Raw genomic sequence first — 15,327 nt, 5'->3', positions numbered from 1 at the left:
TTAAACTTCCCAACCTGGGGAATTCTTCTTAGTTTCTTATGCAACAGGGGCTCCCAATTTATTAAGCCAAGCCCTTGATCTTGAGGCTTACCCTTATGAAACTTATCTCTGTAATGGTAAAGCTAAGCCTACTTATAATTAATGCTTAAGAGTCACCCTCAGAGAACTCTCTTTTTGTTGCCACACTCTACAAGTAAACTCACTACCTTCCTCCCTAGCAACATGAGACATGACTCCCGAGGATGAGCCTGGCCCTGGCATTGGTAACCAAATGAGGGAAATAAAATTTCATTGCCTAAGATATTTCACATAGAGTTGAGAAGTCATTCTAGATGCAAATTTCAGCTAAATATTGCAAACTGCCACAGTATGCCAAGCCTTTACCAACAGTGTTCCTGAAAACTCGAAAGAATCCCTAAGCTCCGTCTTGCTCCTGCTTCTGTTCAGACCGCTTATACTAAAATTTTTCACCCAGTTTGTTTCTTCCAGATTAGAAGCCTTTCAAAACAAACTTCTCCTCGCCAGAGGCCCCACACTCAACCAGCCACCGTCAATGGCATAGCCAGAGATTTCTATGTTCCCACAAGTAGGGCATGACCCACTGAGACAGCTTGAAGCCACTACAGAAGATAGACCATCAGCCCAAATTCTCTTAAGAGTAAAGGAGATAAAAATCTCTGAGGGGGAAATTGAGGCAGGGTTAGAACTAGGGCAGTGGCTGGCTAATGAGCAGAGGGTTAATTCCTAAAAGTGGTCAGACTACAAAGAAAAAGATATCTCTGAAAAGAACAACAATAAACAGCACCTGGGGGCCAACAGACCCCACCTGAATGAGTCATCTAGGGTCAAGCATCATCAGAGGAGGAAAAAGGGGATGGTAGTAAAATACTTAATAAAAATTACAACAGGAACAAAAATCTATAAAAGCAGATTGCCCCACAGTGCCAGAGCCTCTCATACCTCACCTCTTTCTTTGCGAAAGTGCCCTCATGTTCCCCTCATATGCCTTCTTAACAAACTTTCTACCTGCTTTCTAAAAAAAAAAAAAAAAAAAAAAGAGGCATACATACAAGACCAGATTTGAACAGGCAGAAGAAAGAATCAGTGAGCTAGAAGACAAGATGACAGAAATCATACAGTCATAAGAATAGAGAAAATTTAAAAAAAAAAAAAAAATTGAGCAGTGTCTCCAGGATTTGAGTGACAGCATGAAGCACACAAACATACCCATGATGTGTGTCCCAGAAGGAGAAGAGAAGGGAAAGGGGGCAAAAAGATATTTGAGGAAATAATGGCTGAAAATTTCCCAACTCTTATGAAAGACATAAAATTAGATTCAAGATGTGCAGCGTACCCCAAACAGAATAGATCCCAATAGATCTACTCCTAGACACTTACTGATCAGACTGTCCAACGTCAAAGACAAAGACAGACTTCTGAAAGCAGCAAGAGAAAAGTGATCCATCACATACAAGGGAAGCTCAATAAGACATGTCCAAGAAGCACTATATACTCCATACAGAATAAATCCTAATAGACCTACTCCAAGACACATACTAATCAGAATGTCAAATGCCAAAGATAAAGAAAGAATTCTGAAAGTAGCAAGAGAAATGTGATTTATCACATACAAGAGAACCTCAAGAAGACTAAATGCTGATTTCTCATCAGAAACCATGAAGGCAAGAAGATAGTGGTATGATATATTTAAAGTATAGAAAGAGGAAAACTGCCAGCCAAAAATTCCTTATCCAGCAAAACTGTCCTTCAAAAATGAGGGAGAGTTTAAAGTCTTCACAGATAAACAGAAACTGACAGAGTTCATCAAGAGACCTACCCTACAACAATTACTAAAGGGAATTCTGCAGGGTGAAAGGAAAAGACAGGAAAGAGTGGCTTAGAGTAGCGTGAAGAAATGAAGATTATCAGTAGTGGTAACTAAAGGGGTAAATGCAAAACCCAATATTCCTAGACCCGCCATAGACAACTCTACTGTTTAATTCATAAAGAATCTGAATACAATTAAACAAAAAAAAAGGAATATTTCCTAACAAGAAACAAGCAAAATGTAAGTGGTAAATTGGGGAAAAAAAACAACATAAAGAGGAGAAACAGAGGGATGTGGGAGCAGAAAATGTGTGTGCTGTTGAAGCAAAGTTGGTATCTCTTCAAGTTGGTAGATTATAAATGTAGGTTGTAAAATATAAACCCCAAGGTAACAACAAAGAAAGTTTACACAATATACATCAACAGAAATGAGAAAGGGATTAGTCAGACACAACACAAAAGATCAACTATACAGGAAGGAGGCTGCAATAAAAGAAAAGTACTGCCTTTACAGTAATAACACTGAATGTTAATAAACTCCCCAATCAAAAAACACAAGTTGGTAGAATGGATAAAAGAGCATGATCCAACGATATGTTATTTACAAGAGACTCACCTTAGGCCCAAAGACACAAACAGGTTGAAAGTGAAAGGTTAAAAAAAGATATTCCATGCAAATAGTAACCAAAAAAGAGCTGGGGTAGCTATAGTAGTATCAGACAAAACAGACTTTAAGTCAAAAACTGTTATAAAAGACAAAGGATGCGATATAATTGCCCACTTCATAAAAGGAGCAATCCACCAAGAAGAAATAACAATAGTAAATATTTATGCACCTAACCAGGGTACCCCAAAATACATGAGGCAAACACTGCAAAACTGAAGGGAGAAATAGACACCTCTACAATAATAGTTGTAGACATCAATATACCACTCTCATCAGTAGATAGACCATCTGGACGGAAAATCAATAAGGAAACAGAGAATTTGAATAATATGATAAATGAACTAGACCTAACAGACATATACAGAACACTGCACTCCAAAACAGCAGGATATACATTCTTCTCAAGTGCTCATGGGTCATTCTCCAGGATAGACCACATGCTGGGTCACAAAACAAGTTAAATTTAGAAAAACTGAAATCATACAAGGCATCTTCTCTGACCATAATGGAATGAACATTAATAACAGGTGGAGTACTGCAAAACCCACAGATATATGGAAGTTAAATAACACTCTCTTAAACAATCAGTTGGTCAAAGAAAAAACTGCAAGAGAAATCAGTAAATATCTTGAGACTAATGAAAACAACAACACAACATATTACAACTTACAGGATGCAGCAAAGGCAGTGCTGAGAGGGAAATTTATAGCCCTAAACACCTTCATTAAGAAAGAAGACCTAAAATCAAAGACCTAACTGCACACTTGGAGGAACTAGAAAAAGAACAGCAAACTGATTCCAAAGCAAGCAGAACAAAAGAAAGATTAAAGCAGAAATAAATGAAACTGAGACTAAAAAACAAATTAAGAGAATCAACAAAACCAAAAGTTGGTTCTACGAGAAGATCAATAAAATTAACAAACACTTAGCTAGACTGACAAAGAAAAAAAAGAGAGATGAAAATAAAATCAGAAAAGAGAGTTGGGGACATTACAACTGACCCCACAGAAATAAAAAGAATCAAAAGTAGATACTATGAACAATTGTATGCCAAGAAATTAGACAAGTTAGATGAAACAGACAATTTCCAAGAAACAAATGAACAACTTACACTTACTCTAGAAGAAAGAGAAGAACTCAAACCAATCACAAGTAAAGAGATAAAATCAGTCATCAAAATTAAAAACTTTTGTGCATCAAAGGACTTTGTCAAGAAAGTGAAACGGCAACAGACGCAAAGGGAGAAAATATTTGAAAACCACATATCTGATAAGGGTTTAATATCCAGAATATATAAAGAAATCCTACAACTCAACAATAAAAAGACAACCCAATTAAAAATTGGACAAAGACTCAAATAGACATTTCTCCAAAGAGGATATACAAATGGCTAAATAGTACATGAAAAGATGCTCAACATCACTAGCTATTAGGGAACTGCAAATCAAAACCACAACGAGATATCATTTCACACCTACTAGAATGGCTATGATTTTGAAAAAACAAAACAAAACAAAAAAATTACAAGTATTAAGATGTGGAGAAATAGAAACATTCACTCATTGCTGGTAGGATTGTAAAACGGTGCAGCCGCTATGGAAGACAGTTTGGCAGTTCCTCAGGAAGCTAAGTAAAGAATTGCCATATAACCCACAATATCATTACTAGGTATATACCTACAAGAACTGAAAGCAGAGACTCAAACAGATACTTTCACACCAAAGTTCACAGCAGCATTATTTATAACTGCCAAAAGATGGAAGCAATCCAAGTGTCCATCAACTGAACAGATAAGCAAAATGTGGTATATACATGCACTGGATTATTATTCAGCTATAAGAAAGACCAAAGTCCTGATGCATACTACAACATGGATGAACCCTGAGGACATCAGGCAGCATGAAATAAGCCAGACACAAAAGGACAAATATTGTATGATCTCACTGATCTGAATTAATTAGAATAAGCAGACTCATAGAGATAGAATCCAGAATATATGTTACCAAGGGATAGCTAAGGATGGGGAGCTGATGCTTAATTTCTATTTAGGTTGACTGTAAAGGTTCGGAAATGGATGGTGGTGATGGTAGCACATTATTTTGAGTGCAGTGAACAGCACTGAACTATTTATGTGAATGTGGGTGCAAGGGGAGGTTTTGGGTCATGTATGTTACTAGAATTAAAGTGAGAAGATAATACATGGGACTGTGTAACAGTCTACTCTGTTGTAGACTATTAACTAGGGGTAATAGTACAAGTATAAGAATATTCTTTCATGAATCATAACAAATGTATGACACTATCATAAGGTGCTAAAAATATGGTTGCATACGGGGGAAAATACACCTAATGTAAACTATGGACTATACTTAATAGTACTTTTTCAATATCTTTTCATTAATTGTAACAAAGGTACCATATTAATGCAACATGTCAAAAATCGGGGGGTATATGGGAACATGGTACTTTTTATTGACTATTCCATAAACCTACAACGTCTCTAAGAAAATAATAATTTAAAAAATAAAACATTGGAGGCGGGGCAAGATGGCGACATAGAGAGGAGTGGAAGCTAAGTAGCCCCCTGGAACAACTGCAAAAAAACAGAAACAACTAGTAAATAATCCAGAATAACTGCGGGGGGACAAACGAGACCATCCACTCATCATATACCAACCTGAATTGGGAGGAATGCCTGAGAACATAGCATAAAATCTTTCAGTGGAGAAAGCCCCAGTCATTTTCAGTTTCCAGGGCTGTGACTCTGGGAAGGGTGGAGACAGCACAAGCAGAGAGACAGACCATTGAAATGCTAATAACCTCCACCTGGGGGTCTGTCTTCTCTAGGAGGAAGGGGGTTGGGCCCTTTCCATTCAGAACCAAACCCCAGAGCCTGGGGGAACACGGCCATACCTCCTCACACCAGTCAAGAATTATAGGCTAACAGGCATCACCTGCTGGGCAGAAAAGCACAGTGACCTGAGACATCAAAGGGTGGAGCAATTTTCTAAGACACACCCGCAGGGAAACCAGATACTGAATATTTCTTCCCTCTGGGACCTGAGCCTGTTCTGGTCTGGGAAAACCTGATTTGGATAACCAAGGAAACCATGCCTAGACAACAGAAAATTAAAACCTACACTAAGAAAAACAAAGTTATGGCCCAGTCAAAGGAACAAACATACACTTCAACTGAGATACAGGAATTTAAACAACTAATGCTAAATCAATTCAAAAAGTTTAGATAAGATATTGCAAAAGAGATAGAGGCTGTAAAGGAAACACTGGGCATATATACAGCAGAAATCAAAAGTTCAAAAAAACAACTAGTAGAATCTATGGAAATGAAAGGCACAACACAAGAGATGAAAGACACAATGGAAACATACAACAGCAGATCTCAAGAGGCAGAAGAAAACACTCAGGAACTGGAGAACAAAACACCTGAAAGCCTACATGCAAAGGAGCAGATGGAGAAAAGAATGAAAAAATATGAGCAACGTCTCCGGGAACTCAAGGATGAAACAAAGTACAATAATGTATGTATCATTGGTGTCCCAGAAGAAGAGAAGGGAAAGGGGGCAGAAGCAATAATAGAGGAAATAATCAATGAAAATTTCCCATCTCTTATGAAAGACATAAAATTACAGATCCAAGAAGCGCAGCGTACTCCAAACAGAAGAGATCTGAATAGGCCTACGCCAAGACACTTAATAATCAGATTATCAAATGTCAAAGACAAAAAGAGAATCCTGAAAGCAGCAAGAGAAAAGCAATCCATTACATACAAAGGAAGCTTAATAAGACTATGTGCGGATCTCTCAGCAGAAACCATGGAGGCAAGAAAAAAGTGGTGTGATATATTTAAGATGCTGAAAGAGAAAAACCACCAACCAAGAATCCTATATCCAGCAAAGCTGTCCTTCAAATATGAGGGAGAGCTCAAAATATTTTCTGACAAACAGACAATGAGAGACTTTGTGAACAAGACACCTGCCCTACAGGAAATACTAAAGGGAGCACTACAGGGTGATAGAAGACAGGAGTGTGTGGTTTGGAACGCAATTTGGGGAGATGGTAGCACAACAATGTAAGTACACTGAACAAAGGTAACTATGAATATGGTTGAGAGAGGAAGGTGGGGAGCATGTGAGACACCACAAGAAAAGATAAAGGAAAGATAAAGACTGGGACTATGTAACTTGGTGAAATCTAGAGTATTCAACAATTGTGATAAAATGTACAAATATGTTCTTTTATGAGGGAGAACAAGCAAATGTCAACCTTGCAATGTGTTAAAAATGGGGAGGCATTGGGGGAGGGATGCAATCAGCATAAACTAGAGACTGTAACTAACAAAATCATTGTATTATGATTCCTTTAATGTAACAAAGGTGATATACCAAGGTAAATGCAGATAAGAGGGGGGGATAGGGGAGGCACGTTAGACACTTGACATTGGTGGTATTGTCTGATTCTTTATTCTACTTTGATTTAAGGTTATTTTTCCTTTTGCTGCTTCCTAGCTTTCATTTTTTTTCCTCTTTCTTTTGCCTCCCTACCTTCTTTGACTCTCCCTCCTGCCTTGTAGAAGAAACATACATGCCCTTATATAGATAGTAGTGAAGGTGGTGAACACATAAATGTATGACCATGCAGAGAACCGTCGATTATTTACTTGGGATGGAATGTATGGTTAGTGAACAAAACCATATTAAAAAAAAAAATGGGTTGATGACAAAACCTCGAGGGCAATATACTGAGTGAAATAAGCCAGACACATAAGGACAATTATTGCAGGGTCTCACTGATAGGAACGAATTATAATATGTAAAATCATAGACATGAAATATAAGGTACCAAGATATAGGACGAGGCTTAAGAATGGGGAGTGGTTGCTTAGTTTGAGCAGAATGTTCAATTAGGACAAACTTAATGTTTGGAAATGAACAGGGATGTTGGTAGCAAGATGTGAGAATAACTAACAGCGCTGAATGGTGTATGAATGAGGCAGAAAGGGGAAGCTCAGAGTCATATATGTCAGCAGAAGGAAAGTTGGAGGTCAAAAGATGGGAATGTATAAAACTGAATCCTATGGTGGGCAATGTCCATGATCAACTGTATAAATACTAGAAATCGCTTCCATGAACCAGAACAAATGTATGACAATACAATTAGAAGTTAATAATAGAGGGGCATATAGGGAAGAACTATATACCTATTACAAACTATATACTACAGTTAGTATTTCAACATTTTTTCATAAACAGTAACAAATGTACTATACCAATACTACGAGTCAACAATTGAGGGGGGTTGGTTAGGGATGGGAGGGATTAGAGTTTCCTTTTCTTTTTTTCTTTTTTCATCTTTCACTTTATTTCTTGTCTGGAGTAATGAAAAGTTTCTAAAAATTGAACAAAAATTAAGTGTGATGGATGCACAGCTGTATGAGGGTACCCAGGGGCAAGTGATTGTACACTTTGGATCTTTGGATAATTGTATGGTATCTGAGCAATCTCAATAAAAATGAAAATAAATAAATACATAAATAAATAAAACATTATGCTGAGTGAAAGAACCAGATGCAAAGTACTACATATGGTATGATTCCATTTATATAAAATGTAAAGATAAATAAATATATAGAAACAGAATTAGTGGTTACGTAGGGCTGGGGAAGAATTGGGGGATTGAGCGGTGACTTCTGAGGGGTATGGAGTTTTTCTTTTTGGAATAATGAAAATGTACTAAAATTGACTGTGGTGATGAATGCACAGCTCTATGATTATACTAAAAGCCACTGATTGCACACTTTGGATGGATTTTATGGTTTGTGAATATATCTCAATAAAACTGCTTTAAAATAAATAAACAAAATAGAACAATGCTTAGGGGAAAAAGGTTACTCCTTCAACTTAGTGAAAAGATTGGGGTTTAAACATTTGTATACTGCAAAACAGTGAAGTATAGTGGTTTAGAACTCTGGTGTTGGACCTAGACTCCCTGAGTTAGAACTCCTTGTTCACCTACCAGCTGTTTAACCTTGCCCAAATTATTTAACATTGTTGTGCTAAAAAAGTTCCTCAATTTGTATGATGGGAACAATTCCATAGGGTTGCTTTGTCTGAGGATATGGCAAGTCAACATTATAAAAGCTTGATAAATGTTAGTAATTATTATTATTAAAAGAAACCAAAAGAATGAACCAATGCTACCCACCAGAACAAAGGTATTTAGAAAAGGTCTAGTCCTTAAACATCTAAATGCTAATTCAACACCTACTAAAGGATAAGCAATGTGCTCCAGTCTCTGGGAGAGCAAATATGAGTCTATCACTGGTCTCTGACTCTAAGAGGTTTGTGGTCTTGTGGGACTTAAGTCAATCAGAGCCACATGATAAATGCTATGATAAAGATATACACAAAATGCTAAGGAAGCACAGCCCCACTACTCTGCCTGGGGAGTTCAGAAAAAGAAGTTTGAGCTCACTACAAGCAGTGGAAACATCAAGTACCAGGAAAAGGGGCATCAAAGAGCACTGCCAGTTCACAAAACTGCAAGTTGTTCCTTCATAAATGCCTAACATGTACCTCATTTGAGCCTTACAATACTCTGGGTAGTTAATCCCTGTTGAATGAAGAAACTGAGACTCAGAGAAGTTGAGAAACTTTCCTAAAGACACAGAGCCAGCTATACCTGAACTGAATGAGATTTAAACCAGATCTGCCTGACTTCAAATAACTGCCTCTTTCACTAGACTAGAACATGTTGACATGTTCAGGTGTTTGACCATTCTCCTGAAAATAACTGTGAGCCAATGAAGGATTTGACTCAGAAGTAAAATGACTGGATTTTTCATCTTGGACAGAATCACCATAGCAGCAGTATAAAGAATAGACTAGACACAGAACTGCACAATACAGACAGGGAACCCTAATGTAAATAAACCATGGACTATGATTAATAGGGTAATGTTCTAGTTTGCTAATGCTGTGGAATGCAGAACACCAGAGATGGATTGGCTTTTATAAAAAGGGAGTTTATTTGGCTACACAGTTACAGTCTTAAGGCCAAAAAGTGTCCAAGGTAACACATCAGTACTCAGGTACCTTCACTGGAGGATGGCCAATGGCATCCGGAAAACCTCTGTTAGCTGGGAAGGCACGTGGCTGGCGTCTGCTCCAAAGTTCTGGTTTCAAAATGGGTTCCTCCCAGGATGTTCCTCTCTAGCAAGCTTGCTCCTCTTCAAAACGTCACTCACAGTTGCACTGAGTTCCTTCTCTTTGAGTCAGCTCATTTATATGGCTCCACTGATCAAGGCCCACCCTGAATGGGTGGGGCCACGCCTCCATGGAAATATCCCATCAGTTATCATCTACAGTTGGGTGGAGCGCATCTCCATGCAAACAACCTAATCCAAATGTTTCAACTGAATCCCCACTATTATGTCTGCCCCACAAGATTGCATCAAAGAATATGGCTTTTTCTGGGAGACATAATACATTCAAACCGGCACAGGTAACTATAATAATATTCTTTCATCAATTGTAACAAATGCACCACACTAATGCAAGGTGTTAATAATGGGGGGAGTATATGAAAACTCTGCTTTTTCTGCATGATTTTTCTGTAAACCTACAACTTCTCTAATTAAAAAAAAAAAAAACAAAAAAAAAAAATGAAGACTAGATTAGATGGGGATAAGGCTATAGGCCAGGGATGTGCAAACTAAGGCCCAAGGGCCAAACACCATCAGCCACCAGTTTTAGTAATTAAAGTTTTACTGGAACACAACCATACCCATTTCTAAGGCAGCTTTTATGCAGAACTGAGTAGTTTCAACCTTATGACCAGCAAAACCCAAAACATTTACTATTTGGCCCTTTACAGAAAAACTTTGTTGACCCCTGTTGTAAACAATAGCTACTTCAGTATCCAGGCCAGAAAGGAAAGGGCCTGAACTAAGACACAGCAGTACAGATGGAGAAGCATTTGAGAAGAATAGGTAGATCACCAGTGTGAGTGACTAGATGTGAGACTGGGTAAGAAAGAAGTGTCTAGGTTTCTAGTTAGGCCGCTTACATAGATGGTGAGGTCAGATGTGGTAGTTAGTAATGGCCCCTAAATATGTCCACATCCTAATCCCCGGAACCTGAGAATTTTACTTTAGATGACAAAAGGGACTCTGCAGATGCGATTAAATTAAGGTTCTTGAGATGAGATAATCCTGGATTATTTGGGTGAGTCCTAAATGCAATCACAAGTGTTCTTTTAGAGAGAGGCAGGGTTAGAGCTGACATAGAAGAGAACACAATGTGACCATGGACACAGAGATTAGAGTGATGTAAGAATAAAGCAAGGACCTCGACAAGTGAACTCACTGCCCTCCCCCCTACATGGGACCCGACTCCCAGGGGTGTAAATCTCCCTGGCAATGCAGAATATGACTCCCAGGGATGAATCTGGACCCGGCATCGTGGGACTAAGAGTATCGTCTTGACCAAAAGGGGGATGCAAAATGAGACAAAATAGTTTCAGTGGCTGAGAGATTTCAAATGGAGTCAAGAGGTCACTGTGGTGGACATTCTTATGCACTATATAGATAACACCTCTTAGGTTTTAATGTATTGGAATAGCTAGAAGTAAATACCTGAAACTACCAAACTCCAACCCAGCAGTCTGGACTCCTGAAGACAATTATATAATAATGTAGATTACAAGGGGTGACAGTGTGATTGTGAAGACCTTGTGGATCACACCCCCTTCAGCTAGTGTATGGATGAGTAGAAAAATGGGGATAAAAACTAAAGGACAAATGGGGTGAGATGGGGGATGGTTTGGGTGTTCTTTTTTCACTTTTATTTTTTATTCTTGTTCTGGTTCTTTCTGATGTAAGGAAAATGTTCAGAGATAGATTGTGGTGATGAACGCATAACTATGTGATCATACTGTGGACAGCTGATAGTATACCATGGATGACTATATGGTGTATGAATGCATTTCAATAAAACTGAATTAAAAAAAAAAAAAAGAATAAGGCAAGGAACTCCAGCAGCCACCAGAAGCTGGAAGAAGCAAAGAACAAATTTTCCCCTAGAGCCTTCAAAGGCAATGCAGCCCTGTAGACACCTTTATTTTGGCTCAGTGATACTGATTTCGTATTTCTGGGCTCCAGAACTGTGAGAGAAAAAATTTCTGTTGTTTTAAGACACCAAGTTTGTGGTAATTTGTTACAGCAGTCATAGGAAACTAATACATAGGAATATAGTTTAGGAAGGGTTGTTGAGTAGGAAGAAAAGATAATGAGCCCAGTTTTGAACCTGTGGCATTTAAGGATTACATGATACAGTTAGTTAAAGACATGCAGCACAATCAGAAATAAGTATAAGAGCTCAGGAGAGCTCTGGGTAAACTACAAGGAGTTATCAGTCCACAGGAATAAACCCCGGAATTACACAAAGGAAGAGAATGGAGTGAGGAGAAAACAAGGGCTGAGGCTATAACCCTTTAGCAATTCTAGTCAGATGAAGAACAGTCCAAAATGAAATCTAATAGTAACTTACTTCACAATGGCTTTTTGATGTGCTGTGAATATTGCAATAGTAGTAATAACAGGTAACATATATCAAATATTTACTATGTGCCAGGTATTGTGCAGAATGTTTTCCATGAATTATTTTATTCCCCACAACAACTTATAAGATCAATACTAATATTACACTCTTTAAAGACAAGAGAAAGTAAGCAGAGTAAGTAATTTGCCCAAAGTCACTCAGCTGATGAACAAGAGCCAGGATCAAAACTATCATCTTAACTCCAAAGCCCAAAACAAAAACTCTAAGCTTTATCTAACCTTACTGTTGATCTAAGTAAGCAAAGCCATACCTGGATGACAAATGATTACTTTAATTCCAGAAATTTACCTTGTGTTAAATCCCTGATTACACTGCACTAGAAGGGGGCAGTCTCTGAGAGGCTAAGTGGTGTAGGGAAAGCCAGACAAGGGAAGGAGAGGAGATGACAGACCCAAAGAGCCTGAGCTGGGAAGGGGATCAAGAGTTCCAAGTGATGACTACAGGGACACTTATCTGAGAACATCAGCTACAATGTAGGGATGGTAGGTACCAGGAACAGACTAGTAATCCAGCTTTTCTATGCCAATGTTTGAGCGAAGATGAGAAGCAAGTGGAGAAAATGAGATGGGCACAGGAAGAAGGATCGAAGATTTTAATAGATGTAGTATGGCATAAGGATTAAGAGCAAAGCCTTTTGAATTGGAAAGACATGGGTCTAAATTCCAATTTTCACACCTACTAAGTGTGATATCTTGAAGTTTCTTATCTTCTTGGATAAGCCTGAATTTCCTCCTCTGAAAAACGGGGACAGTAAGACCCTCACCGCAGATCAGGTCAGATAATTATGTAAAGCACATGGTGAATGCTTACAAATGTAGGTGTCATTATTGCCATTACTGTTGTTACTATTATTATTATATTACTGTAACTCCCACAGCATCAATCTCCCTATCCTTAAGTACCACTGCATGTCCATTATTTTATCAAAAACAATATGGTCTGCGGAAGAGCGGCTTGGATATCAAAAGGCACCCCGGAGACCACTCGAAGGGTCCCCGGTGACACCTCCCACCCCACTCCCTTCTCCAGTCGGGTAGACTAACGGTAGGTTCCCCAGGCTGCATCCCCAGTGACACGTCTGCCCCCTTCCCCTCTACAGCCCATCTCCGCAATGACATACAGTCCCGCTACCAGCCCACACCGCGTGCGTCGGCGGCGCCCACCCGCGCCCCCTCCTCAGAGCCAGCACGCGCCCACCTCACCTTCTCGTAGTTCTGCATTAGACGACTGATAACCTCGCGCTCGACCTGCCACTCGGGCTTCTTCAGCTGCTTCCTTAACTGCTTCTTCTCGTTCTGCTTATGGCTGTGTTTCTTCTTCCAGCGATTGAAACTCCTCACGGGATCAGGCCGGACTCCCGGACGCGGAGATCCAGCAGTTTTGCCCATGGCGGCGGCGTGTATGGCCCAGATGTGCCCCCAGACACGAAACACCTCAGGCCAGGCGGAGGTCCGGCACTCAGCAAAGAGACGCGGAACCAGCGTGGGGAAAGTGTCCACAGGCGCATGCGCAAACCCAGAAGCCGGCCCCCGAACTTTTGAAACCGGGGCACGCGCCAATGACGAAAAGAAAAAAGCTAGCGGTGATTGGCGACTTGAATTCCGCAGGGCGGAACAGCACAGTCTCCAGGAAACCGAGGCGGAGCGCTGTGAGAAATGGGCGGAGCTGAGCGACCCCAGTGCACGCCGGCTCTTTAAATAGGCGCATGCGCAATGGTTGCCGTTACTATGGTAATGCCATAGTATTTAGCATCTAAGGGTTGGTTAGACTCGCTTTGGTGTCAGCCTTCTTGGGCGCGCCTGTGAATTAAAATTGGGATATTCATTTTGCTTATGGGGAAACTGAGGCTCAGGGAGACGAAAGATTTGCCAGATCCAACAGCTAGTTAATGACTATTGATTTCCATCCATTGCTAGTGTAACTTCCCAGGAAGAAAAAATAAATATTCTGTATTCTTATGCCTCGCTGAGTTTTCCCTTTTCTCTGGCCTCTCTGACTAGCTGCAGCAGCAAGGGAACTAGGGTAAAGTCTAATTTAATTTGCTTTAAAATGCCATTATGAAGATAAAACAGTAACTAAAAATAAATAAATTTTGAAAAATTTGGCAAATTGGCCATTTAAATGAATGGTATTTTAATGACTGGTTTTTGGCACATTTACCCAGAGCCCCCACTAGTATACACTGGGTCTTCTCATCATTTGAATATCATATTAAATAGATATTAACACATTTTAATTTTGAGACTACATTCTCCGCTGGCGACCAATATTCACAAAGCCACTGAGAGGTAAAAAGGATTTGGACATGTACGGAGAACTACTATTATAAAATATAAGCAAAAGTTGAGTGGGGTAGGGGGCCATACTAAAATTTAGGGGTGATGTCAGGGGATTGGGGGTGTCTTTTTGACCAAAAGGGGGAAAAGAAAGGCAACAAAACAAGGTTTCAGTGGCTAAGAGAATTCAAATAGACTTAAGAGGCTGTCCTGGAGGTTACTCCTATGCAAGCTTCACCTAGATAAGCCAAATGACCACAGTATGGTAAGCCCAAATCAACAGTAGTCCAGAAAACCCTAAAGAATACTGGGATCCCTATCTGAGACTCTATGAATAAAGTTTCACTCACTAAGTTTATTCTTCAGAAACTTAAATCTTTCAGACAACTCCTATGACAGCTAAGTCCCAAAACCCAGAGGCAATAGCCTCTTCAAAAACATCAACCAGATGTGACCCTTTTGTTCATAAAGTTGACACCCCTTTTCAACATGAACAAGTTAGGGTGGTCACTGCCTAGACATCCCTGAAGTTTGGCAAAGTGATTAAACTAAAGGAAGGGGTAGCAATAGACAAGATGGAATTTAACAAAAGATTATGAATACTGAATCTCTCTGTAATTTTCTTTTTCTTAGTTGCTAGGGTATTAGAATATCTAGAAGGAAAGAATTGAAATGGTGGAACTGTAACCCATAGCATCCTTTGAAATCTGTTCTATAGTTACATGTTAAATTGTAATTTGAAAGTTATCACCTTTTTGTATATGTGTTATATTTCACAATAAGGAAATAACAGAAACTATGGTGCTGCAAATCATAACCTTTTTGGAAATTTCCTATATAACTAAATTTTAAATCATACTTTGAAAGATGTTATCTTTTTGTATGTATGTTATATATCACAATAAGGAAATAACTGAAA

The 15,327-nt window shown here is 39.1% G+C and overlaps 1 protein-coding gene across 1 annotated transcript in view; it reads right to left on the bottom strand.

Moving 5' to 3' along the window:
* The window catches only part of DDX10 (DEAD-box helicase 10), a 350,279-nt gene extending 336,652 nt beyond the window's left edge, over positions 1 to 13,627 (bottom strand). The window contains 1 exon segment of the mRNA XM_037841350.1: positions 13,335 to 13,627. Coding sequence (XP_037697278.1) covers positions 13,335 to 13,520 — 186 coding nt within the window. The 5' untranslated portion in view covers positions 13,521 to 13,627.
* Positions 13,628 to 15,327: the final 1,700 nt, after the last annotated feature.

The sequence above is a fragment of the Choloepus didactylus genome, chromosome 6 (assembly GCF_015220235.1).
Source record: "Choloepus didactylus isolate mChoDid1 chromosome 6, mChoDid1.pri, whole genome shotgun sequence".
Classification (NCBI taxonomy): Eukaryota; Metazoa; Chordata; class Mammalia; order Pilosa; family Megalonychidae; genus Choloepus; species Choloepus didactylus.
Note: the sequence above shows the minus strand (reverse complement) of the source record. Positions and strands in the feature narration are given on the sequence as shown.